At 38.7% G+C, this 26,444-nt stretch overlaps 1 protein-coding gene across 2 annotated transcripts; it reads left to right on the top strand.

Moving 5' to 3' along the window:
* The first annotated feature begins 36 nt into the window (after positions 1-36).
* RGS13 (regulator of G-protein signaling 13) lies at positions 37-24,882 on the top strand. Of its 2 annotated transcripts, XM_012665141.1 has the most exons (7): positions 37-242; positions 1,540-1,610; positions 2,129-2,169; positions 7,479-7,547; positions 10,766-10,827; positions 23,064-23,230; positions 24,354-24,882. In XM_012665141.1, exons 4-7 carry the CDS (start codon positions 7,483-7,485, stop codon positions 24,537-24,539), a joined length of 480 nt encoding a protein of 159 aa, XP_012520595.1. In that variant the 5' UTR covers positions 37-242; positions 1,540-1,610; positions 2,129-2,169; positions 7,479-7,482; the 3' UTR covers positions 24,540-24,882. The 2 variants fall into 2 exon arrangements, with proteins under 2 accessions (XP_012520595.1, XP_012520594.1); XM_012665140.1 differs by lacking the exon at positions 2,129-2,169 and having other exon boundaries at positions 59-242.
* The last annotated feature ends 1,562 nt before the right edge of the window (positions 24,883-26,444 follow it).

Genomic DNA, 26,444 nt, shown 5'->3' with positions numbered 1-26,444 from the left:
GTGCTGCTTTCCATATTCAACAAAACCTCTCTTTGCATAGATACTTGTGTGTAAAAACAGAACATTCGTACTGAGGCCAGAGTGCCACAGAAGGTAATTATAGAGACAGCAAAATCCTTTTATGCTGGGAAAAATAAAAGGGTGTCCGGGTGTCTCATGAAATTTCAGAACCTGATTTCAAAAGGATCATAATAAAGAGGAGATAAAATTTAGCATGGTGGACTGCTCTACAGGATATATTTGTAAGTACGAGATTCTATAAAATAGCTGATAAAAACGAGAATGTTGGCTTGATATAAATGACTAGCGGATGCTGATTTCAACAGCAGGATTGCTGGGAGTGTTGGCAGGGTTTCTTCTAAGGAAAAAACAAGCTAGTAAACATATATTCTTATGCCCGGCTTTCTATACTTAAAACAAAAATTTACAGTCACCTCCTATATAAACAAATCTTCTAAATTGGGCAATAGAAGACAATAGTTTTAAAGTATATTCTTTCATTTTATGTGTTTTGTTTGTGTACATGTATGCATATGTTTAGATAAGGATATATTATAAAATCAGACATTTTGGAATTCTTTGTTTCAAAAATTATGCATTACCAAATTATTTGTTCCATCAGTTTATTAGTTGTACTGACTCCAGATTTGATTGTTACAAGGTTTATCTGAAGCATTGTTAATCTTGATTTGATGGAATTTCTTTGTTTCTTCACATTATGCCTAAGCACAGCTACACGCAAATTACTTGCTTTTTTAAAGGGCAAGAATTTTGTGTGTTATGGCAAACAAAATCTCACTAAAATGTAATTTGCTTCAGATTTTTCTAAATTTTATGTAGCATGCTACATCATAAAATAATGAAATATATTTAAACACAGATATTATATATGAACAGAAAGAATTACTGATTTTCTATTAGGATAATAAAAATATTCAAATATGTGAAAATATTTGCTTTAAAAAAATTCATTTATTTTCATATCACTTTAAGATTTCATTTAAATGCTACAGGAAACTTGACTCTATTTCTGGCATAATACATATCAAATTCAATTCATCACTAATGCATTTATAAACACTCTAAGTATTAGATTCTATCAATGAGATGTATCCTTTCTCTTAAATAATTACCAGGAGAAAACACTGGAAGCAAAATCATTATGGAGACCTAAACTTGTTCTAGATAACCTTAGATTGTAAAAGTACACATTAGTTTCACCAAGAACTTATTGAAAAATAAAGAAGATAAGCACATTGATATGTAATATGAAGATAAATACAAAATATTTAAAGAAAAATACAAATAAAACAGTATAGGAATTTTTGTAATAATTCATTAAATGAACAAAATTCTAGATAAGCAGTTAATAGATCAAAAATAGGGATAACCATAATCCGGCATTTATGAAGTGGAAAAATTATTTACTTAAAACTTAAGGCAGATTATTTATGGAAATCCTTGCCAAATATGCATTCTCCAGGAAGCACACAATAATCTTTTTGTTTTTGTTTTGCTTTGTTATTATTTTATTTTTAGGTCAGTGGAATGTTTTCACATATCATACCACCAACATGAGAAAAAAATGATTATTGTTGATTTGAAGCTTGGTGAGTGTATCTACAATTTAAATCAGTTCTATATTATATCAGTTTAGGTCATTCTTTCTTTCACAGGAACTCTTTTTTTTGCCAAAATAGATTTGTAGGTCTATGGAATATTTGAGGTTGATTTTTATTTTTACCAGTAATTGACTACTTGCACTCTACTTTGAAGGGTATAATTTAACTAAAAATATTCTTAGATTTAACTAATAAACAAAATAAATTTGTTTATCAATAGGAAATTTTAATCAAATTCTTATCCTAAAGAACTATACTTTTTTTAAAAAAATAGAATTTACCCTTTTGGGAATTACCAAAAATATTTCTTAGATGTCCTCAATTATAAATGTGAGAGAGTTTCATATGTCACTCTATATTTTGATGTATTTAACTGTCAATTGAGATGTATTATTTAATGATAAATATTGTTGAATACAGGATTGCAGATACTTCTTTTTGAACCAGTAGTAATTCTGCAAATTCTTTGTCCTCAGACTATGGATTATATTTCCTCATTTTGTCAGATGAGATTTCAAAGGCTGTCTTTTCTCTTCTCATTTTAGAGGTATGAGAATTTTAAGTTCTACTCCTTCATCTGCTTTCCATCTTCCAAAATAACCTTGAAATATTTTGTCATTTTCCTTTTCCTTGTTTAATCCCCTTTTTCCTTCATGTTTAACACATTAACTGCCATGTGAGTTGTATTTAACTCACACTAGTTTTGAGCCCAGGGCCTCGTGAAGCAAAACCTTGCAGTTGGTTCATGAAAATCTTACTTGTTGATGTTCTTATTATTACAATTAATATTGACAATTTAATTCTAAAAACATGGATTGTGTTGCATTTAACTCATGCACAGAAAACAAAAAATAACAAGTTAGAAAGGATCATTTTGTTTTAATAAAACACCATGGCCCCAGGGAAAATAATTTCTTTTCTAGTGGTAGTCAATGTGTTAAGCCTTTCATTTTCCTTTACTATAATTTTACCAATGTTTGGTTCAAAAAGGTAATAAATTCGGGTGGTCGATCTGACCTTTTTACCCAAGGCTGAGTTAAATATTTGTGAATTCAACTCTTTGTTTCAATGTGGACAGCATCATGAGGGCACAGGGGATGTTCTGTGGTATTTCAGCATAGTGGCTCACGGCACTGTGAATCAATAGAAGCGCAGAAGTGCAGACGTGTGGGTGGATATTTGATCCCAGAAATCTTAGAATACAGGCGGCAGGGCACCAGGTCCTGGGCAGGGGACAGGAGAAGAGCTCCAGTCACTGGGACAGAGTCCGACTTCCAGTCCCATTTCAGAAGGGACTGGAAAACCAGAGAACTTCATAAAGCTCAATCCTTTTGTGGTCTATTTATCCTATGCATAATACATCTTGTACATAATTCTGTCACTAAATATTTTCTGCAATTTAATTATTGATACTTTTATGATGTACTGTATTTGTATTCCATAATTTAATAAATCTGTGAACGTTTGACTTAGAATACTGAACAACATATAAACAACAACTTGCACATGATTATCCAATAATTTTTGAACAAATACTTCGTGGAACATATAGTCTGGTAGAAGTAGATAAGTCAGAAATATAAATAATATTATTTATATATTTTTTTATAGATATATTTATATTTTCCTCCTTTTTCAATATCCCCCTACTGAGTGGCTTGGACCAGAGAACCTCCTCTGAATTAGTCACAGAGCTGAGCCCAGGGCTGCTACTGATCTACGTGGAGTCTTTGCTGGGATTAGGAAAAGGCAGCCTCCGCATCACATGGGATGAAGCCCCACTTGGGGTTCCAAAGCTTGGCCAGGGGAGGCTGGGTGGATATCAGCCTCCTCTCTCCCTTTGGACCAGGCATCTCTAGAGAGGGGACAACGTGCATAGTTGCACCTAGGGGAAGTTCTGGGTGGTCTGTCCTCTAATCCCTTTTCCCTCCAGCTTGCAAGCAGACCTGAGCTCTTCTGGCCAAAGAAATATCCCTCCTGAGGGCCTCGGTTACTCAGTATGATACACAGACCCAGATATCTCTGAATCCGCATTACAGACCCAACTAATTCTAAAGCTGGGACCCAGCCACTAATATGATGTGTGAACAATAGAAATATAGGAACACAAGAACAACGAAAATGAAGAGAAGAAGGATTTGCAGAGACTTGTTGACATGTTGAAGAATGGATAAGGTTAACGGGGAAAACTTGTGAGATCTAAGTTGAAATGTGAAAAGAGGAAGGAATGTAGTCTGACAGAATGTGTGTTTCCTATACAGAAAAAAGAGTTTAGGAAATATTTTCTGAGTGACAGTGCAAGAAGCTGAAGAAAGATCAGATAAACTGGAACAGAAAGTTTTTGCATACATGCAGTTTTTTTCTAATTTTGACAGTTCCAGTTTAGAAAAAAGGAAATTGAGAATCTGAGGCTTAGTTGACATGCCTAATATCACACAGCTGATAAGAGCCTGCTCTCAAGTACATGTCTGTCCAGCTTCAGAGCCAAGAATTATTTGAGTATACTCTGTCATGTCTCAGGAGCTGTTAGAAGCCCTTAAACTCTAGGGCATCTGGAAATTACTTTACCTTCACTGTGCTTCTGACATCAGTGAGTGTGGCATACTAAGACTGTTCTGCTTTTGCCAAACAATTCCATTAAAGTTATAAAAGAAAATATGACAACCTGCAAATAGACATACAGTTGGGTTACAGAAATGACCACCAAAAAATGGTATGAAAATGTGTATGCTTAGCTCCAATAGATCCAGAGGGAAGACAATGAGATACAAGAACTGTTAAAGGTGGATGGAAGGGAGAGGCCAAGTCCAGTAGAAGGCAGGGATGACAAATTACACTGACAGAGAAGACATACGAAGGAAGGAAGTTCTTTGCCATGCTCCTACTTAGATAAGCAGAGTCCTTGAGTAACTACATTTTATAGGTGATCGCAGAGATGAGGAATCTTAAAACTTGAACTACACTAACGTAGCTCAGAGTCCAGTTATACACAGCGCCAGTTATGGACAGCCAGTCAATTTAACAGTTTTCTTAGTCTCAGTTATCTCAGTGTTAATCATCTTCAGTCAGATTTATCTATCTAGAAGAAGGTGTTTATTTTCATCACAATGCTAGTTGAAGACCTAAATGGATTTACTATTACCAAACAAAATAAAGTCCAACATCTTTAGTCTTGCATTTAAGGTCATCTAGAATCTAACTGCACACACAAACATATCTCTATAATAAACTTTCCCTTTTGCTTAAGCCACTCTGAATGTATATTTGCAATCAAAAGAGTCCTAACTGATGAATTAACCTGTGCCCCTTCCATCTTGTTCCTTTCTATAGTTATATTTAACTTCCTTGGTCCTCACTAACAGTAGAGACCCATACAGAAAACAAAGTCCATCAGACCACGCCCCCCATAAGTTCCTGCCTTCAAATCTGCAAATGTACTTGAATCTGCACCTATACTTTTGCTACCCTTTCCAGTTACAAGGGAACAGTAACTTCTAGTTCCACTTCTCCGATGGATGTCCAGCCCTCACATTCTGAATTCTAGCCGCTCCTTCTTTCTCAGGAACTGGAAATTCTAATGATTTTCCCTCTTTCTCCTGTGTCTTCAACCACTGTCCATGGCCAACTTCAGGGTGTGTCATTGACATTCTAGACTATTGTAATGATGCCCCCTAGAGACATGCAGGCAGCCCAGCATGGGCACATGACAGGCGCCCTGCCTCTCTGTCCCTATTCCATCTTTCTGTCAACAGCTTTCAAAAAAGACAAGGAAGAAAGAAAGAGTGCAAGGAAGGAAGGATGAACAAATTACAAGTAGCTCTGTGCAAGTAGCCCTCCACGTGTCCTGGGTTTCATTTCCTCTGGCTTTCCTCCCTCTTGTTTCTGTCCTCTCTGCTCCATTGAAACCACTCTCGCCAAGGTCATTAATGACAGCATTTTTCAATCCTTTGCTCTGTTAATCTCTTTCCACCTTTTTACACTCTATTGGCCACTCTTTCCTTTTTGATAAACCCATCCCTTAGGGCACAGTGGCTCACACCACTAATCCCAGTGACCAGGAGGCTGAGGCAGGAGGAATGCTTGAGGCCAGGAGTTCAGACCAGGCTGGGCAACATAGCGTGGCCCACATCTCTAAAAACATGAAAAAAAAAAAACCCTCATTCTTGGTTTCTGTGATATCATATTATTCTGATTTTCTGCAAGCTCCTTTTTCACAATCTTTCTCTTAAATGTTCTTGTTCTTCAGCCACTCATCTTGGGCTGTTCCCAGTTCACACTCTCTCCCTGCATCTCATCATTTTTACTTATTTATTTGTTTTTGCCCAACTTTATCTTGAAATCAAATCTCTTGTCTAAATTTGTTCTCTTTTTTCCTCTCACTTTCCATATCCAACGCATCAACAAGTTCAGATAGTTCTTCCTCCAAAATGTCTAAACTCCCTCCTGCTCTAACCCAACTTTCCTAATCATTCCTCCCCAAACTCCTACAGTTGCTTCCTAGCTGGTCTCCCTGATTCCGCTCTTGCCACACAACAACCCACCATTCTACTCACAAAACCAGTTTGAAATGTTAACGAGTCTATTCCGAATTTTAAAACCTTCAATGATTTCCCAACTCCTTACCATGAAATCGACACCCTAAACGGCCTCACAGCTCGGCCTCTGCCTGTCCTTAAAATGAACTCTCCCACCACTTCCTTCCTCCAATGACCATTTTCGAACATGATTATTGGCCCGATCCTAACTCTCTATTCTTTTTTCTCAGCTCTCTCTCTGCCACACTCTAGATTCATGTGGTAACTAAATTCCTTTTATTTTCTCAACTAACCTTTGCTCAAGCTGGTCCCGCCTTCACGCAACACCTTCTTGCGCATCCTGCTGGTTCCAGCTTAGATACTACTTGACTGCGGCCTTCACTAACCACCCTTGGTTAGGTTCTCCCCCTATGTGTACTCATGGCCCTTATACTTCCTGTATCAAAGTCCCCATCAAATGTATTTTAATTGCTTCTCAGTGAGAGCAGGAAGAGGAGACCCAAGATCTGTGTAGATCATAGGCAGCCAGAACTTGGCACGTAACAAGTGCTCAACAGACACTTTGAATGAATCAATAAAGACTGATATAAAAACTCACCACTTATCCTCAATAATTCACTGTATATAAGTGTGTATTTATGTTTAGCAAACCATTTCCAGCCTTCATTATAAAATGTGGATTTAATTATTCTTAAAAATTTGTGAGTTGTTTTCTCCAAGTCCTGGGTTAAAAACCCTCTATGACATGTACTGTATGTAAAGGTGCCTGGGGCTGAGGGAACTTCATTTAAATATTAAATTCAAAGTTACGATGACCAGAATGGATAAAACCAGGTAAGCAACACCCCTCTTAGAATTCACTCTTAAGGAGGTTTATTTTTATTTGGATATTTACACTTTGGCTAATTAGAAAGAGGCAAATTCTTATTCACTATATTGAGAGAGCTTTCTAAAAATAAGAGTTGTCCCAAAAAGGAAGCCTTGGGAGTTGGTGAATTCATTGTCAGTGGGTTCTAAATGAAAAGATCTTTTTCAGAGATTGGTATTTTTGAAACCTTATAATTTGATGAATAGGTAGACCAGACGTGCTCTAAAGTCACTCACAGACCTAAACACCTACATTCCTACAACATATGTAGGAGAGATGAGTCATCTCATTCCCCTCCTCTCCCTACCCCCACCAGAGATTGCATTTTATTAGCTTCAAGAACCCATCCTTATGTTTTCATAATTTATCATCCTGTATGTTCTTTAAAAATGGGTCTAACATATGATTATTTTAAATGACTAAATTATACAGATACATTCTGCGTGTCTTTAGAAAAATGAGCAGGCGAAATTGCTGGATTTGTAAGATGTGCAGAGATGAATCTAAGAGGCTCCCTGCAAAGTAAGTAAAATCTGCCTTCTACAGCCGTTTTAAAGCACATTCTACCTCCGCCCGGCTAGCTCGGTCGGTGGAGCACGAGACTCTTCAGAGCATGTTCATCACACGATGAACAAGTGCGCGTTTATTCAACTGCTGTCCTAATGCACTTTGTTCAGAGAGTAAAGTTTGCATTGACACTTGAGTAACTGCACCGGAAGGGCAGTCATGTGTGACACTAAAATTCCGTTTTCATTATTCATGGTTTACACTTGAGAATTCAACACGTTAACTGTTTTTAAAGAGTCTGTTATGAAGATTCTTCATTCTTCTTAAAAGTTTTATATTGTTTAGGCTAAAATGAGCTCTTTGATCCAAAATATTTTCACAGTTCAAACCCTCCACGTACAAAATGCCAGAAAGCTCCATCCCTAGACGGGGAGGTGAGGTGGAGGAGCGATCAAATGCTCACCGAGACTCCAAGTCTCCCGTTACACATTTTGCCCAAACTAAAAAGGTGCCCATCCGGGTGGGAACAGCGGCTGAACTGAAACGGAAGCTGTAAGCCCGAGAGCGGAAGGGCCCTTCTGCTGCCTGTGCTCACCGCCGAGAATTCCCGGTCGAGGATCCCTGTTGGGCTCCTCATTCGTGGCTGGGAGCCGGGACCGCCTAACCGCGCCCACACCGAGCCGCAGTGCTGGCCCTGGCATGCGTGCTCCTCTGCTGAGGCGCTGAAATGTCCGAAATGCTGCCGAGCCGCTGCGTGACGGGGGAGGAGCTGCAGCGGTGGCGAGGGCGTCAGTGAGACCTAAAGCTCAGCTTGTAAATGACCCGCGGAGGCGCTGAACTGCGCAGGCGCATCCAAGGAAAAAGCTCTAACATGCTAAATAGGGGACAGTTTCCTTTTTTTCTGATGATTTCCATAGAGCATCACTGCCAGAGCTTGCATTTCTTGCTACCTACCTTGGAGACCCACCAGGAGGGAAGGGCGAGGCCAAAAAAAAAAAGAGAGAGAGAGAAAGTTCACATTCATGGAAGGCTCCCAACACTAGTTATTTGATAGGTGCTTTGCATTCATGATCGAATTTAATTTTCATTATAACTTTGTGAAGTAGACATTATTATTCTCACCTTACACATGACAAAACTGGGGTTTCGAGAATTTACGTAAGACCAAAAACTGTCAGGTACTGCACTGGGATTAGAACCTAGAGCTATCAGATTCCAAGCACTCTTCATCCCTTTGTCTTCATGACGTCCCCAAATGCTCCCCTGTCTATTTGGCATCCACTGCCTGTCTGCCCAGAACAAAAGAGGGGACACAACATTGGAGAAAATCCGGTGGATAAAGGGACAAACGTGTTGTGAATAATTCTAGCAAAGGTGCCTGGAAAACCATGGGCCAGCATGAAACTACGATACTCAGAAAAAAAATTATAAGCAAAAATGGGGTTCAACCAAAACCAAATTTTATTTCACAACTTTACCTCCCCCACCATAATTATTCCAATCATGCTTCATCCCCATAAATCTCATGACTCCTAGAGGCGAAGGAATTCTCTTACCAACAATTGCCAACACTGAATTTTCAGCTGATGCGACACCGTGACGGCATCTTCTTTCGTGCCGCAGGTTTTCTTTCCTACGTAACGGCAGTGAGTGGACAGATAGGCACGCAGTAAACCTTGCCGCGCTCTTTCCACTTCACTAGATTGGAAGGTTATTTTAGGTTACTCTTTCTAAAGTTCTAATACAGAAAAGAACACTGAGTCAATGTTTTTTGAAAGCAACCTTAGCACAGCACACTGTTAAGCCTCAGCACTGATGCAAACAGTCTGTCCAAAACTGGCAGGGTCCATCTGAATTTTTAGAAAACAAAAGATATTTGACCTTTTCAGGACTCGCAATATTTTTCCATGTTCTAAGTTATTTTTTAACCTCCTTAATTAATCTTCCTTCACATGTTAAGAGCCTGCTAATGCCGATGGCTGTTCTGCAGCACAGATATAGATAGCCCCAGATGGTGCTTGCTTGTGTCTATACCCACCTTTGGTTATGTTTAGTTGTTTCAAGGTGAAAAATTGGGAATATACCATAAACTGAATGGCAATAAACACACTGACTATTTTTAAAGAGGGAAAATAAAATTATTCGTATGTGAGAATACATAATTCCCTGCTAATTCACCTCATGAAGTACACCAAAATGAACAGAGAGGAAGCCTCAGAGGCAGTATCTTTCACAGATATTTTCTAAATGCTAAATGGCTTTGGTTATGCTGTTTAGGTCAAATGTTACTTGGCATATTATACCTTCATAAAAATTAAAACCCTCAAAATGAAAAAAAATATATAGAAAATAAGAGATGGAGAAAATAATAGATACAGGGCTACTAACTTTATTCTGTGAGTGCATGCAAATGGGTTTTGAGGATAAACTTTGAGAGTCTAGTACATGAACATTGCTGGTGGCAGCAGCACACAGCACACAACCCTTTTAAAAGCAATTTGTCATTGTACCAAGGACCTTAACAATATGCATTTTTTTTACCCACTTTCATCCTACTTCTGCTAATCTCCTTGAATCATCCTAACAGTGTGGGCATGGCAAGCTTTAAACACAGTTGTGCCACCTTTGGCTTTCAATGGTTAAAAGTGAGACAAGATCAAAATGCTTTTTGAGAATAATTATGTAAACTATGGAATGCCCCCTTGGAGAATATTTTACAGTCACTATAAATGATATGACTATCAAAGATTATAAATGTAAAATTATAAATTATAACACTGTAAATGATTAAGACAATTATGATGACGTACAAAATGCTTACTAAGAGTATACACACACACATAAGTACACGCACACACAGAATATGATTACTTTGTGGTTAACAAACACACAAATATACACATAAAAAGACTAAAAAAAACTACCTCAAAATACTAATAGTGGTAATTTGTGAACAGGGAGACTATAAGACTATGGTTCTTTATCTTCATAAAATTTACACTATCATATTTTCAAGTATAGATTACCTTCATAATTTGTACAATTTTACAAACTTACGTAGTAAAAATGAAATGTAAAAGATCAAAGGGAGATAAACTTTCTTCCACGACCACACACAAATGGAAATTAATTATATTTTGGTGTCACTTTCAAGATAATATAGTTCCAGGTAGTTCAGCAAAACTTTGAGAATATTTTAGCCCAATCAGCACTTTTTGTGTTTCTTTTCAAAGCCTTACTTTGGAGGAAGCGTTGCAGTGGGCCCAGTCTTTTGACAGTCTGATGGCTACGAAATGTGAGTATTATGCGTGCATGTCACCGCTGAATACCAGCCAGTCTGGTTCTCAGGAGAAAGGGTGGGGCGGGGGGAGCGCGAGGTGACTGTGCACCGCTGGATAAAGGAAACCTGAAAATAGTTTGCCATGTCAACTGCTGTTACTTTCTCTGGTGTTAATTAAACCAAGATTAGTCACTGCGAGTATTTATTCTTCACAAGTATACGTGTAAAATCCCTTGGAAAATATGCTTACATGGCAGCATATACTGAAATATACTGCCTTTCCATAGCCTTCTAAAGTTAATATTAAATAAAAAAAAAAACTTGCTGTTCTCAGTGCTTTCAAAAGTAAGAATAAATTTGAGTCTTGATGGTCTAAGATTCCTCCTCAAAGTTTGTATCTCACTTTATCAGTCTGATTTAAGAAGAACTATATATGAGTCCACACAGAGTCGTATATAAGCATCAACATTCAGATGGTACAAATGAAAGGTAATAGTGATGAACGTGAGGGAGATAAAGTCCAAGGGTGAAGGCAGGAAATATGAAGGAGGCTGTGCATTCCAGAGTACAGTCGATTGTGTTTGAGGGAGGAAAAACTGGCAGGTTGTAGAAAATGATAAAACCAGAAGACGGGTACAGAAAATAAGGTAGTGGGTACTCACAGAAAGTTCCGTTGAATTTGGTATTATTTTTAATGGAGTTGATTCCCCTTGAATGTTTATTAATCTTTGCCTGTAGACCCAGCTTTTGTATTTAAGACGCTGTTTTAGCCTCTCTGGGAATGTTTCATCTGTTTAGAGATATGGAGTGTGGAGAAGAGTTAGCTGTGCTATTTAGATACTTCACTCAGTGGGGTGTACTAGAGGTTTCTACGGACAGGGTGCCTCCCGTGCCTCCTGGGCATTGCCACGTTCCTGGGGCAGAACCTGCTCTTTCTGACTCCAGAGCCCCCCATTGGTACGGACTCATTTGTCACTTCCTGGCCCAGAGGGCAGTGGTGGCAGATACGAACCCTACTGAAACACTCCAACCAGCCACTCTGGGACTTAACTTGTTGGCGCCTCCCTAGGGCCGGGGTTCACCTCTCCAGGCCTGGTCTCTGCCTGAGCTCCTGTCCTTTGTAGCAGGCCTTTCCAATGAGCACTGAGGCCAGAGTTTCTTTATTTGATGCAATCACCGCTGCTTTTCATTTTTTAGGTATTCCTCACAATTTGTGGTCCAATACGCCAGAATGACTGTGAATTTTTTTTAAATATATCTTTTGGGTAAATTTTAGGACATGGAAATGGGAGGAAGAAATGAAAGTATATAATCAGTCAGCTATATTGATTAATCCTCTGCTAATAGCTTGGATTTTCATCACAACCCTCTGTAATCCGTGTTTTGCAGCATTGCCAGATTAATCTCGTAAGGTTTCAAACGCTTCATCTGTAAAATGAGAATCACGTTGCCATCTTTTCAGCCTTATTGTGCAGGTTAGAGATAAAGCAACTAGCTCAATGCTAATACAGAAGAGGCACACAGTAATAGGTGGTGCTTTTTATTAGCAACAAAGTGCATGTCTCTGAATATCATTCATTTTTCTCTGCTGCCTAGAAAAAGTCCAAAATCTTAGTATTCAGGACTCTCTCTATACTCTAACCTAACGCATTTTCTGAGATTTATCTCTGGCTATGCGCCCTCATGTAACATGCCCTCTGCCAATGTGACTATCTCTCCAGTTCCCACTTGTACATTTATGACTCTTCTGCTCCGAGCTTTTGCTGAAAGTCCTTTACATCTCCTCTACCTACTCTGTCCATCCTTAAAGTCAAATTCAAGTTTCCACCTTTTCAATGAAATCTCTTGGAAATATTTTTCCTCTCTCTTTTATTTTGTCGGTAAAATTATTTATTCTGCTTTTAATTGTAGGCAGTTTGTGTATTGGGTTTTTTCCACAGTGGCTTTCTTACTAGATTGCAAATTCCTTCAGAGCATGGATTGCTTCTCATTCACCTTTCATCCCCCCGAGAGACTAAAAACATGCTTTGTACCGAATGGGCATGCAATAAATGTTCAACGAATAAATACAAGACAGATATTAGCAAGAAGAGATCAAAACACCAAGCTATATTATGTAAGTTTCTGTGTCAATCTGGAGGCTTCATAAACAAAAGTGAATAGAGTCAAGTATTTGGCAAGGATTCCAGGTGGTCACCTGCCTACCTACAGTTAGCACTTTAGAGATCTGGTGTCATGAGAATAAGTAAAGGCTACAGAAAGGATGAGGACAGGAAGACATAATACTACACTACACCCAAAAATATCGTCAAAGTCTTAGGCGTTACCAAGATGAAAATTAGGAACAAAATCCTGTGGGTATTTCTGATGGCTAAATCTTAATAGAGATATCGTAGAACTAGAAAAGATACAGAAAAGTGCATTTGTAATGACATGAGGACCTACAATCACCTTAAATCCAAGGACCCTTCGAACTGAAAAGGTCAAGACCAAAAAATAATCAAAATCTATAATGCCAGAAAAAATTGAGCCAGAAGGCTCATTACTTATATTTACTGACTAAATCACAAAAGATGAGGATAGGGGTTGCCCACTGATATTTGAGTAAATTACGTTTCATAAAAATAAAAAGTAGTTTAGTAAAACCACAGTTAACTCCCTTGGATGATTCATTCAATCCTACTGTGTGTCTCGCAGACCCTCCAAGCACAGGAACATGGGGTGAGAGAGGTGCACAAGGTCACTGTGCCCAGGGCCTGTGCTCCCTCTAGAGGGAGGAGACAAACACACAAGTGAACAAATTGATGAGCAAATAATTCCAGAAAGTGGTTGATGCTTTGACGAAAATAAAACCAGGCGATGTGACAAAAAAAGTCAAGTACAGGAGAGCAATTCACTCGGATACTTAGGGAACTGTCAGAAGGGGTAAATTTGAGCAAAGAGCTAAATGCTAAGAGGAAGCCAGAAGAAACCGTGCTGGGGTCTGTGGGCAGAATGGCCCAAGCAGAAGAAAGCCAGGTTTAAAGGCCCAGGGATATGAGTGAAGTCAGTGTCTTCAAATAAGTGGAAGAAGTTCAACGTGAAAAAAGGGTAGGGCCTTATAAGCCACATGAACAACCTTAAATTGCAGAATAAATAACAAGATTCAATGCGCGTTTAAAAGTTCTTCCTGGTTCTCTTCTGAAGCACGGAAGCAGGGGGACTAGTTAGAAGGCTGTTGCAATAAACCAGGTAAAACCAGAACTCTACGGGGAAGACAAGCCTGGGAGTAATTAGCATATAGATGCTAACAAAATCCACAGGGCTATGAGATCAATTAGAACGTTCAGATGGAGGAAAGCAGAGATCCAGAGATGGAGCTGAGGTGCGTGCTATTTCCAAATCCAGGGAATAGGAGGGTCAGCAAAGTGCATGGAAAAGGAGCACCGTGTGAGTTGAGGATGACCAAAACAGCGCGTTATCACGGAGGCCAAAGAAGAGAGTGTTTCAGGGAGGGAGCCGTGAACTGTGTCAAAGACTGCAGAGAAGTCAGGTGAGATGAGGAAAGAACAGTGACCGCTGGATATGGCAATGTGGAAGTCAATGGGGCCGCAACAAAAGCAGTTTCACTTCCTCAGAAGCAGAGGAAGTGAGGCGTAATATGGAGAACAATTTAAATAAGTTTTGCTGTGAAGGTCAGCAGAGAAAAGAGCAGAGACTGGAAGCGGGCATGAGGCCAACACGGGGAGTCAATAGCTGTGACTGGTTTTATTTGTGAAATACAGCAACATATTTGTATGACGATGGCAACCGTTAGCAAGGAAGAAACAGATGACACAGAAGAGACCGGAGATAAGTGTAAGAGCAACGGGAAAATGCAAAGTGATGGAGAAAGCAGAAGTAAGAGGGAGTCAGAAAAAAAATTGTTGGACCAGCTCAAAAAAGAAACAGAGACATTTCCCTTTCAGGAGGGAAGTTAGAAAGGACAGGTACAGATGGAGACAGGCTGGTCGATTGGGTGCAGAGAAGACGGAACTCTCCACCCGAAGAAGTTTGCGTTCTCAGTGATGTTTGAGGCAAGGCCGTCGGCGGATTGCTGAGGAGAGGATGCGACGGCATGTTGAAACGGGCCGTAATATGACAGAGGAGTCGCTGGATGACGGCGCAATGTCAAGCGCTCATTTAAAATATGCAGCGATGATTTCAAGCGCAAAAGCACAGTTGTTGTTTTCGCCCGGCCTGTTCAGGTTGCTCCTGCATAGACGCGGAGTAGACACATAATTACGCCATTCTGGATAGGCAAGAGCTCTGACTCACACAGAGTTTGCTTCAGTCTTCTAAGTTTGATCAAAATCATCTTTGAACGTATTGTCTACTTTCCTCCCATTCTAAATTGCCCCAATCACAGACCTCCTTAGAAATGCCAGTCAGATAGTGCAGAACCGCCACACTGCCGAAGGCAATGAAGCTGTTCCACATTGATGAACCGTCTGTGCCGGCCGTTGCCTCTTCATCTGCATCATGGCACAAGGCAGACACAAGAAGTTAGTGACGGATATTATTGTCCCCTTGTACACATCCTGATCCCAGAGGCAGAGCCATTCTCTCGGCTTTCTTCATCTGTGAGAGATTCTTTGCTGCTCACCGTGATCGACAGCTTCCCACACTATCACTTGCTCTAATTCCAATCTCACCTAACTACTGCTGTTGCCATGGTTCCTTCGCCAGCCCTGATATTACCTACACGGCCTTGCCTCTGCCCTTCCATCTACCGCTTTCTGTCTTTCACTTCTCAGGTACTTCCTCACCTTGCAGGGGGAAAATAACCATGGCCTGGTAGAGACATCGCTGTTCAGTAAGATCATTTTTTTTGTCTTATTCTCAGAAAACCAAAAAGTAATAGCCTGCCCAGTATAATCCTGTGGGCTTTAGTGCTTCTTGGATGCTGAATAATTGGGGTCTTCTTTTTCACTTTTCAAGACCTATAGAGAGTCACTTTAAAATGTGGAAGTATGAAGGATCCAAAAGCCCAGATTGACAAACATTTGTTTGTTTAGTGTCTGCTATATATCAGGCAGTGCGTAGGAACTGAATATGTGAAGGTGAATAAACTGCAGTCCTAATCCTCAGTGTTCTTAGGTGAGTGGGTGGATAACGGAAGTAAACCAGTGAATATAATAGACGGTGACATATGGAAGGAGAGAACTGTAAGTTGAAATAGGTGTCTACTAAATGCTATTTGTCAACTTATCTAACTTGCGGACGGAAATTTTCCCAGAAATTAAGATACGTAAACTGAGTCTTAGATCAGGGTTGAAAACCTTTCATACAAAGGGAACTGTATTTACAATAGCACGAAGGTGACACACTGCTTGGCCAGGAATGGCAAGGCTTGAACAAAGACTGCATCCAGGAGCAACAAGAGAAGAGCCTGGAGAGGTAGAAGGTGCTTGATCCTAATGGGCTCTCAGACACCACCAGGAGGCCGGGCCTTCATCGCCAGGGCAACGGGAAAACTTTGAAAGGGTATAAATAGAGGATTGTGGCTAGATTTTTGTTTTAAAGGTTTTTCTTTAATAAAAGTGCAAACAAATGAACTGAAGCCTTTTCAAATGAGATGGTTTACAAATACACTTCAAAAATCATAAACAAAAATACATAGAAAGAGAACGGAAGATAATGCTGTAAATATTAACAGAGATAGTGTTTTAATGTATAAAGAGATTGGAAAAATTCAAGAAAAGACTAACAATGCAAAAGAAAAATGGACAAAAGATTTGGGATTCACAGGAAAAAAAGAGAAATGGTCAGTCAGTAAGTAAGAAAAATGTTTAAGCATTAATATTTTAATAGAAATTTAAACAATTACAAGTCACTGGTTTCACCCCATCAGACTGGAAAGGTTGGAGTGAATAAACACTGACAATGCTGTTGGGAATGAAAAATAATGAAATCTTTCCCAAGGCAATTTTAAAATATGTATTAAGAGTCTCCAAAAATATTATATCTTCAATCTAGGAATTCCACTCTTCTAAATTAATTATTTTTCCCTAAGAAAATAATTAGAGATGGAAAGATTTATAAACCAAAATGTTCAATGTAGGATAATTTATAACCAAAAAAAGGAAACAAATGTTCAAAAATGGGACAGCTAAATATTAGGTTATTAAGTATGAAATGTCCGATTTCCTTAAGTACTAGATTTGACAATTAATATCTCTGACATTTCATTTCTTACTTTATTTTTATTGTGAAGGTACATCCTCAGTCCTTCGAATACACAGTTAGGCTTGTGATTATCTTTCAAGAAAATTTTTAGAGCAATTTTTGCAAAACCACTTAAAAATCAAAAATTCCAGTTGTTTTTGAATATGAGTTCTGTCACAGAAGAAATGCAGCACAGACACCTTGAAATATCAACGAAGTGTTTGGGAAGGATGTGGCTAATGAATGCACAGTACATCCATGGTTTGAGAAGTTCCATGCTGGTGATTTTAATCTTGAAAATGAGCCATGTGTGCGACTTGAGACCAAGGTGGGTGATGATGAGCTGAAAGCTATGGAGGAAGCAAATCCATCTCAACCTACATGTGAATTAGCAGCAAGGTTTGACGTTACTATGCCAACAATACTGGACCACCTTGAAGTTACTATGCCAACAATACTGGACCATTTGAAACAGATCAGCAAAGTAAAGAAGCTGGATAGATGGGTTCTGCATTAATTAAATGAGCATCAGAAGAGAAATCATCTAGAAGCTTGCCTTTCTTTGCTGTCACAACATAAAGGCGAACCATTTCTACACATGTAACCATATTGTTACACGTGATGTAAAATGGATTCTTTTTGACAATCACAAGTGTTCACCACAATAGTTGGATGAAGATGAAGTGCCGAAACATAGTCCAAAACCAAATATTCATCAAAAAAGCTAATGGTGGCTGGGAGCGGTGGCTCACACCTGTAATCCTAGCACTCTGGGAGGCCGAGGTGGGTGGATCATTTGAGGTCAGGAGTTTGAGACCAGCCTGAGCAAGAGCAAGACCCCATCTCTACTAAAAATACAAAGAAATTAGCTGGACAATTAAAAGTATAGAAAAAATTGGTCGAGTATGGTGGTGCATACCTGTAGTCCCAGCTACTTGTGAGGCTGAGGCAGAAGGATCACTTGAGCCCAGGAGTTTGAGGTTGCTGTGAGCTAGGCTGATGCCATGGCACTCTAGCCTGGGCAACAGAGTGAGACTCTGTCTCAAAAAAAACCAAAACAAAAAAGCTAATGGTGTCTGTTTGGGGGTCCAGCGTTGGTGTTATCCACTACAGCTTCATGAAACCTGGTCAATGGATTACAGTGGATGTCTGCTGCAACCAAGTGAACAAAATGAAGAGGATGCTTGTGATTGAGCAGCCGAGGTTGGTAATAAAGACAGGGCACTCCTCTTATAAAGCAGTGCCAGACCACGTGTCCCACAAACGACGCTGTTCAAACTACAGAAGCTGGACTTGGAAACTCTCTGTCATCCATCGTATTCATCTCACCTTGCACCAACTGACTACCACTTCTTCTAGGCCTTTGGACCACTTCTTACGAGGAAAAATATTCAGTTCTCAACGAGCTATGGAAAACACCTCTCACAATTTCATCGCCACTCACTCTCCAGGGTTCTTGGCTGCTGGCATAAACAAGCCACCATTCAGATGGCAAAGCTGTGTCAATAGCTTAGGTGCATACTTTGATTAATTGTACTGTTTGTTGATTGAGATATAATAAACCAGTGGTCCCCAACATTTTTGGCACCAGGGACCAATTTCATGGAAGAGAATTTTTCCACACATGGGGGGGCAAGGGCAGCAGAGCTCTGTGGCCCGGTCCCCACTGGTCCACAGCCCGTGGGTTGTGGACCACAGTAATAAACTACCCTTTTGATTGAAATCGGACATTTCGTATTTAATGACCTAATACATTATGGCCTCGCCTTCAATGAAATATTATACGACCATTAAAAGTAAAAAGAAGAAAGTGTTTACATAATATTAAGTATGAAAGATTGATAGTGATACTGAATAGTGGTTTCATATTATAATGCCAATAGGAAAAATTTGAGTGTGTATCTGTGTTTGTGTAGATACATTAATGCTAGCTAGATAGGCAATTATACATGAACAAAGGCTTGAAAGAATAAAACAAAATATACCAAATTGTTAACAGTGGTTATTACTTTGTTCTGTGTTATAAACAACCCTGGAGTTCATTCGTCTTAGTATCACAAGAATGGAAAACAAACACCACATGTTCTCAATACTAAATTGGAACTAATTGATCAACGCTTATGTGCACATATAGAAGTAAAACTCAAGGAAAATCAAGTAGGTGGGTGGGGGAAGGGATGGGTAAATTCATACCTAACAGGTACAATGCACACTAACTGGGTGATGCGCACAATTACAACTTAGACTCAAACTGTACAAAAGCAAATTACGTAACCAAAACGTGTGTATCCCCCGTAAAACTCTGAAATAAAAGAAAAATAGCACTTTAAGCTATGTTTATAATAATACAGCAAAGAGAAGGTAGGAGAAAAATCAGAAATGATTAATATCATAGATGCCAAACCAGAAAATTTTTAATAAAACAGAAGATTTACTATAAAAGTTGACACAGAGTCTGTTAGAATCATAGAATGTATTATCCCCAGTGGTACAGATTGAAAATAAAATAGATTTAAAATTGGTTTAGAGACATTTCTAATGGATACTGTGACACAGGTCACCTTTAGGATTTAATGTATGGTGTAGCCTTGCTGCCTTACAGCAAATCTAATTTCGGAATAGGCTGGCCGCTGCTCTGACTCAGCCAAAAGAAAGCCCACGTTTTCCTTCTGCATCAAGAACACTGGCTGTGTCACTTGTGTCTCATAGAAATACTAATTTTAGAGACTAATTTTAAAAGAACAGGCTGGAAAGTCCCAAAGGCACCACTCTCTGTTCAAGGAAAAGGTGTACACTATATATGACATAAGCCCATTTCTTCCATCCTCCCGACTTAAAGGAGCAATTCTGCTGTTCATCCTTATTCACTCTGCTCACGCAGAGTCATGGTCCCTCAAGCGTAATGCTCAGGATTGGGTATCATTAAAACTGCAGAACGGGCTTCTTTGGGCTACCTTACCTGATTTGGAAAAGGCTTTTCCACCCCATAATTCACTTGTTGTATGAGCCAATAGAAATTCTAAAATGAGAAATTCAGTTTTGACTTTAATAATTACTAAGATGCCCGGAATACTTTTACACATAAGTGTTTTCAGCTGCTTGCTTGGGTAACTGGCAGCATATTCAGACAAAAATTAGCCTAATGCAGACAGATTCTAAAAAAATGCCAGTCACATGAGTCTACTCATTCTATACACCAGAATCAGGCGTATCAGACAGGTTCAAGTAGTCCAGGTTAGCTTTCGCTAAGTTATGATACTGTAACAGATGACATTAAAATCCCAGTGGTTTATAGTAAGAAAGGTTCGTTTCTTGTTCATGATACACAACAATTAGGGTCAGCTCCAGCTCTGTTCCATGTCTTCATTCTGGCCTTCCAGCTAAAGGAATGGCTCTTTTCTAGAACATACTCCTCTTGTGGTGGGGGAGGCAGGGAGGGGGTCAATGGCGGAGCCACATGATGGTTCTTAAACCTTCTGCTTAGACCTGTCCATGGCACTGGAGTGTATTGCATTGGCCAGCGCAAGTCCAACAGCCAATGCTGATGTAAATAGGACATGAAAGTATAATCCTCCTACACAAAGGCCAGGGAATAACTGAGGAACAATACTACAGTCTACCACATAGTATCTGAAGGATACTATATTTTATATAGCATATATAGACTATTATAACTTAGAATCTATTCCGAGACAGAGCACAATATATGAATAGCTTCATTAGCAAAGGACTTGAGTATGTGAAGAAGTGGAACCACTTGGCCAGCTCAAAAAGAAGCAGAGATACTTCTTCCACTATATCAGGAGGGAAGTTAGAGAAGCCAGATATGCATATAGGTGGGTTCTAGAATGAGAATCTATAAACATTTTAATATACAACTAAGCTAAAGATAAATATAAACACAAATTTAGAATACCAGCTTGACATCTAACATTGGTTTCCAGATCATCCCCCTACCCCTACCCACCCCTCCTCTCAACCCATCCACATAGCCCGTGGAGCTGACTCTCATTCCATGATCCATAGATTTTTATCTGGTGTCTCATTCTTTTTCCTGTTCCATTGCTCATTTCTTTATTTCATGGTCCTCATAGTCTGTTTCCAATGAGGCACTCAGTCCACATTCCTCTAAGTACGAACTATATCAGTTGCTTATTTTTTTAAAATAGACTCTGTTTCTTCCAGTACACACTGAAAAATATTGGCTTCCAATTTCTTAAACCATAAATGACTTTTTGTTTTATTTTCTGGTTTGCCCACCATTTAGCTCTTTAATAGGAGCATCAATTCCTGCATCTGTGTTCTCTGCTCCCAGCTTTCTGTGCCTATGATGAGACAAGGCACATCTTAAAGTCACTGTCATGTGAAAGCAAACTTCTTATTTGAAATCTAAACAAGAATATCTAAAGCATCTTCCCCACTGGATAGGAATGTCTACTCTATATCATTTCCTATCTTACATTTCTATACATGCTCTACCTGCAACTCATCTGTCCTCTCAACTCAGGTGATGTTCCTGTCGAACCATCATCTCCCACCCACACTTGCTCACATGGTAATAGTAATCCATCCTCTAATCTTGTGTATTCCTAGGATGCCATATTTATTGCAGATGGCCAGCTTTCCCCAATCCTAATGCCTCCTTAGAAGGTATCTACCTCTATTTAAGTTCTTTTTCCTGAATACAAAAACTTTGTTATCTTTATTCCTATATCACTGCTGACAAAGCCAGTAGAAGCCAAAAAATCAAAGAGCCTGGATTTCTAGTACTGGAAAACTCAACATAATCTCTTGTGTTAAGATCCAGGAAAATATAATTTTACTCATAATTTCCATTTCATCTGATTACCATTATTTCTCAAACAGTTAATGATACTGACCAAGGTATTGTTAATCAAAATCCTATGCTTATGGAGGTGATGAATATGTTTATGGCATTGATTTTGGTTATGGTTTCATGGGTGAAATCTTATCTCCAAACTCATCAAGTTGTATACATTAAATTGTGTACAACTTTTTGTAAAAAATAAAATTTAAAAATCCTATGCTAACAGTCAGTCTCTGAGCTGTCTTATGTTTAGTGAGACTGCACACACATTTCTGTCAACATCAATTGAAAGTTACATTGTCGTTTTATCATTTAGCAATTCAATTCCTCAAATATGTCAAGAGACTTTCCAGACAGCAGAAGAAGATTAATATCTTGAACCTTGAGAATACTTGGTACTCACAAAGATTCTGATTAAAGTGCTAAGTTTGTGAGAGTTTACTTAACACCCTCCTTCAAACACTAGCACCTACAAAATGGTGCCTCGGTTGGAAAAATGCCTCCCATGCGCATCCTCTCCAAGTGGCAATTTAACACCAGAGCTGAGGATAAGCATCTCCAGCAGCAAGTGTCATTTGATGGTTATGATGTCCTCTACTACATTCTGAGATACTTTCCAACATTCCCATCTGATTTCCATTCCTTGCCTGGTCCCTTATTTCTGGTTTGAACCGTAAACCATGAATATGAAGTTGAATTTTTCATCTATCTCTGTTTTGCTCTGACTGGATACTGAGAAACACTTTAGGCTATACAACCTGATCAGAGAATCACTCCCACATAGCTTGGATAGTTTTCTTCCAACTTTGACCTGCATGTTTAAATTCTAATCCCTGCTCTTACCTTCCAGTTTGGTGTAAGGTCTTAGATTTTTCACATCAAATTCATGATAGAGCTCTGTCCACCCATCCAGCTTAAATCCTTTTTCTGGGTCTTTGTGATGTCTCCTGTCCTATCAGTCCTAGACCCATTCACACTGGTGGGCATTTTACTCTGAGCGACTCAGAATAAAGGGACGACCTCACCAATGATTGGCATTGTCACGACATGCTTCAAATGTATAGACCTAAGCGTGTGAGAGATATAGATATTGTTATACATATAGATGGACATATAGATATAAAATATTTGCTTGTTAAATAATTTGAGAATTTTGTTTTAAACTACATTAAATGTTGTTCTGATTTTTTGATAATTTTGACCCATGAGAATAAACTGATTTCTCCACTACTTTCAGATGGTCCAGTAGTCTATGCAGCATATTTAAAAATGGAGCACAGTGATGAGAATATTAAATTCTGGATGGCATGTGAAACCTATAAGAAAATTGCCTCACGGCGGAGCAGAATTTCTAGGGCAAAGAAGCTTTATAAGATTTACATCCAGCCCCAGTCCCCTAGAGAGGTAACTACCAGACGACAGTGGGAAACGGACTCAGTGCAGCCCTGGGAGGGCACTAATCTCTGTCAAGCATCCGTGAGCGCCAGGCACTTCACACCCAGTATCTCCTAACATGCTCCACATTTGGTACTGCTAACGTTACTTCATAGGTGAGAGACCTGAGACTCTGAGAGCCTGCCCGGGTCACACAGCCACTCAGCGGTAAAGTTAGGATTCGAAGTTAGGCCTGTCTGGCTCCAAAGTTTCTCCTTAAATTAAATTATCTTAATTCTCAGAAAAGTTAAAAAAATGGGGAGTCCTTGGAAGAAGAATTGGCCTTATCAGTAGAAACCACAAATGCCATAAATAGGCCCATGGACACCCCCAGTGGTGCTGGACAAGGTCTGTGCTAGGGCACCGGCAGGAAGCTCACCTTGCTTGCAAACCAGCAAATCCAGCAGACATCCACAGCAGTGTTACTGTGGATATCGTCTACAGCTGCCCGAAGAAAACAGAGTCATGAGTGAAACAGATACACTGAGTCTCCTCCTAGTGGAGAGAGACAGAGAAACGAAAATTCACTTTAAGGGATGAAGATAGAGGACGATGTATGAGACATCTATCATCTAGGACCGTCTTGCGTTATTGACTTATTCCCCAAAACTCTTGCCTGGAAAATACTTGGTTTATTGAAATAACCACTTCTCCCTTCTATCTCTACTTCTCCTCACTTTTTTCCCATTTCAGAGCATATTCAGTTAAATCAACATTTGTGACTACTAAGGCAGATAAATTTTAAAATCACCAACTTTCCTTTTCCTTAAAAAGAGATCTCTATCCCACAAACTTCCTGGTTTGCAGACTGCTGCTAACAAACCACTTGCACCCTCCTAAGTAAGCAGTTGTTTCTGAGACTTCCCTGGTCTTGGGCCTCATGTTTTACCCCCCACCCCAGGATGTGGAGGTAGATTATTACTTTTAAAAAAGCAAAAAGTATCTCTTACAAGTCTTTTTAGGTACCTATGAAACTGCAAACAAATTACCCTATTCCACTGAAAAGGAGGGGGGAATAAAGTAAACCTTTTCATCATATGTGTCAGTCTTCAATCATGCTTACTGATGCTGTACATGTAATTTCACTTTTCAGATTAACATTGACAGTTCGACAAGAGAAACTATCATCAGGAACATTCAAGAACCCACTCAAACGTGTTTTGAAGAGGCTCAAAAAATAGTGTACATGCACATGGAAAGGGATTCCTATCCCAGATTTCTAAAGTCAGAAGTGTACCAGAAACTTTTGAAAACTATTCAGTCCAACAACAGTTCCTGACTACCACTCAAAAGTTTAAATTGAAAATGATACATTGAAAGTACCGGGTTTGGTCTTTTAATTTAGAAAAACATAAAATCAGAAACAAAGTAGGAATGAAGCCAAAATAAAACTATAAATTGATTTCTAGTTCTGAAATAGAAACAGATCTCAAAAGGAACAGGCTCTAGAACTCTTATAACATGACTAAAACCATTTACAGCATACCTATGTAGTTTTGTTAATATATAAGGAAAAGGTAGGTCTTTCTTCATGACACAAACATTATGAAGTTTTTACTGTGATAGTCAACTAATAGATGTTTTCTTATTAATAAAATTTTATAGTCATAATGTACAAATTAGTTCTTTAAAAATTGTAACTATATGAATTGTGTCTCTAACATGAATATATTCTATGGATAGAGTACTCTTAATAATTCGAATTATTTCTCTAGATAGTACTAAAAATAAGTAAATAATAATTTGAATTGGTAGACAAATTTGGTACTCATAGTACAATCAATTGTATTATGTCATGAACAATATAAAAAATATGTTCTTGAGAGATATTTTATCTGTAAAATTTTCCTACTATTATGTCCATAACTGAACCATATCACTTGTATCTTCTACATGTGAAAAATTTCTGATGATTCTAAGCTATTGAAAATATATAAATTTCTTCATTTATTCTTGCACTTACATAGCTATAAGGGTATAAAATTTGGTTCCTATATTTGGAGATTTTTTTCCTTACAATGTGAATTCATCATGGTCTTGGTAATTAATAAATTCAAATATAAACTAAAGATTTATAAATATATGGTTTTTTGAAAGAAACAATAAACATATTTTTCCAGTGCAAATTTCTAAAGGACTAAAGTTGGTGTGTTATAACAGTAAGAATATATAATATTTTTACTTTTCATAGTTTTCATGGAAAATGTAGGAAATTTAACACATTCATTTGATGTTACTTCACTGTCACTTCATTTTTTATATAGTTATTTATTCATTTTTTAGAGATGGGGTTCCACTCTGTCGCCCAGGTTGGAGTGCAGTGGCCCGATCACAGCTCACTATAACCTCAAACTCCTGGGCTCAAGCAATCCTCCCACCTCAGCCTCCTGAGTAGCTGGGACTACAGGCACAGGCCACCACATCCAGCTAACTTTTTTATATTTTGTAGAGACAGGATCTCACTATGTTGCTCTTACTGTCACTTTAAAACAACATTAAAAGAATCCAGATTCAAAACCCATCTTCGGAAGCACATAATAATATTTACAAGTGCAAACGTTTATCTGCTGCCTTTCATATTTGAAAGATTTTAGAAATTTTAAGTTTTGTATTTCCAAAGGAAGAAATCATTCAAAAATGATTTTTCCTCCTTAGAATCATTGTAAGTATTTGCATTTTCCCCTGGTTTTGAAAAGTGGCTTACAATACATTTGACCCTTCTACTGAAGCAAAGCCTTCCCTCGCAGTGATTCACTAATTCTCCCATCGCGGCGTTATTTATTCCATGAGTCCTTACACTTTATTGGCACCTAGGAGAATACATTTTGACGGAGTCCGATGTCTCTATAGTTCACAACATCCCAGACATTTTCTCTCTACTGTTTTTTACTTTTAAAAATGAGCAACGGGAGCGACTGCACAGCCAATCACGACACGTTCAGGTGCTAGGAAGGGGCGCGTCGCTCACTCGCCTGCCGCCAGCCCCGAAACGAAGGAAGCCGGGCAAAAAATAAGTGAATAAGCAAAGAAGCATAACTTATATAATAAAAAAAGCACTTTGATTTTGCACAATAGAAAGAATATTGAATTCATTGTTAGGAAACATGGATTTCAGTTCTGGATTTCCTGGGGTACCTAGATAAATTAATTTAGCTCTGGGTAAACTAAGGAAATTATACAAATC

Source organism: Propithecus coquereli, unplaced genomic scaffold, assembly GCF_000956105.1.
Source record: "Propithecus coquereli isolate 6110/MARCELLA unplaced genomic scaffold, Pcoq_1.0 Scaffold97, whole genome shotgun sequence".
NCBI classification, from domain to species: Eukaryota; Metazoa; Chordata; class Mammalia; order Primates; family Indriidae; genus Propithecus; species Propithecus coquereli.
Note: the sequence above shows the minus strand (reverse complement) of the source record. Positions and strands in the feature narration are given on the sequence as shown.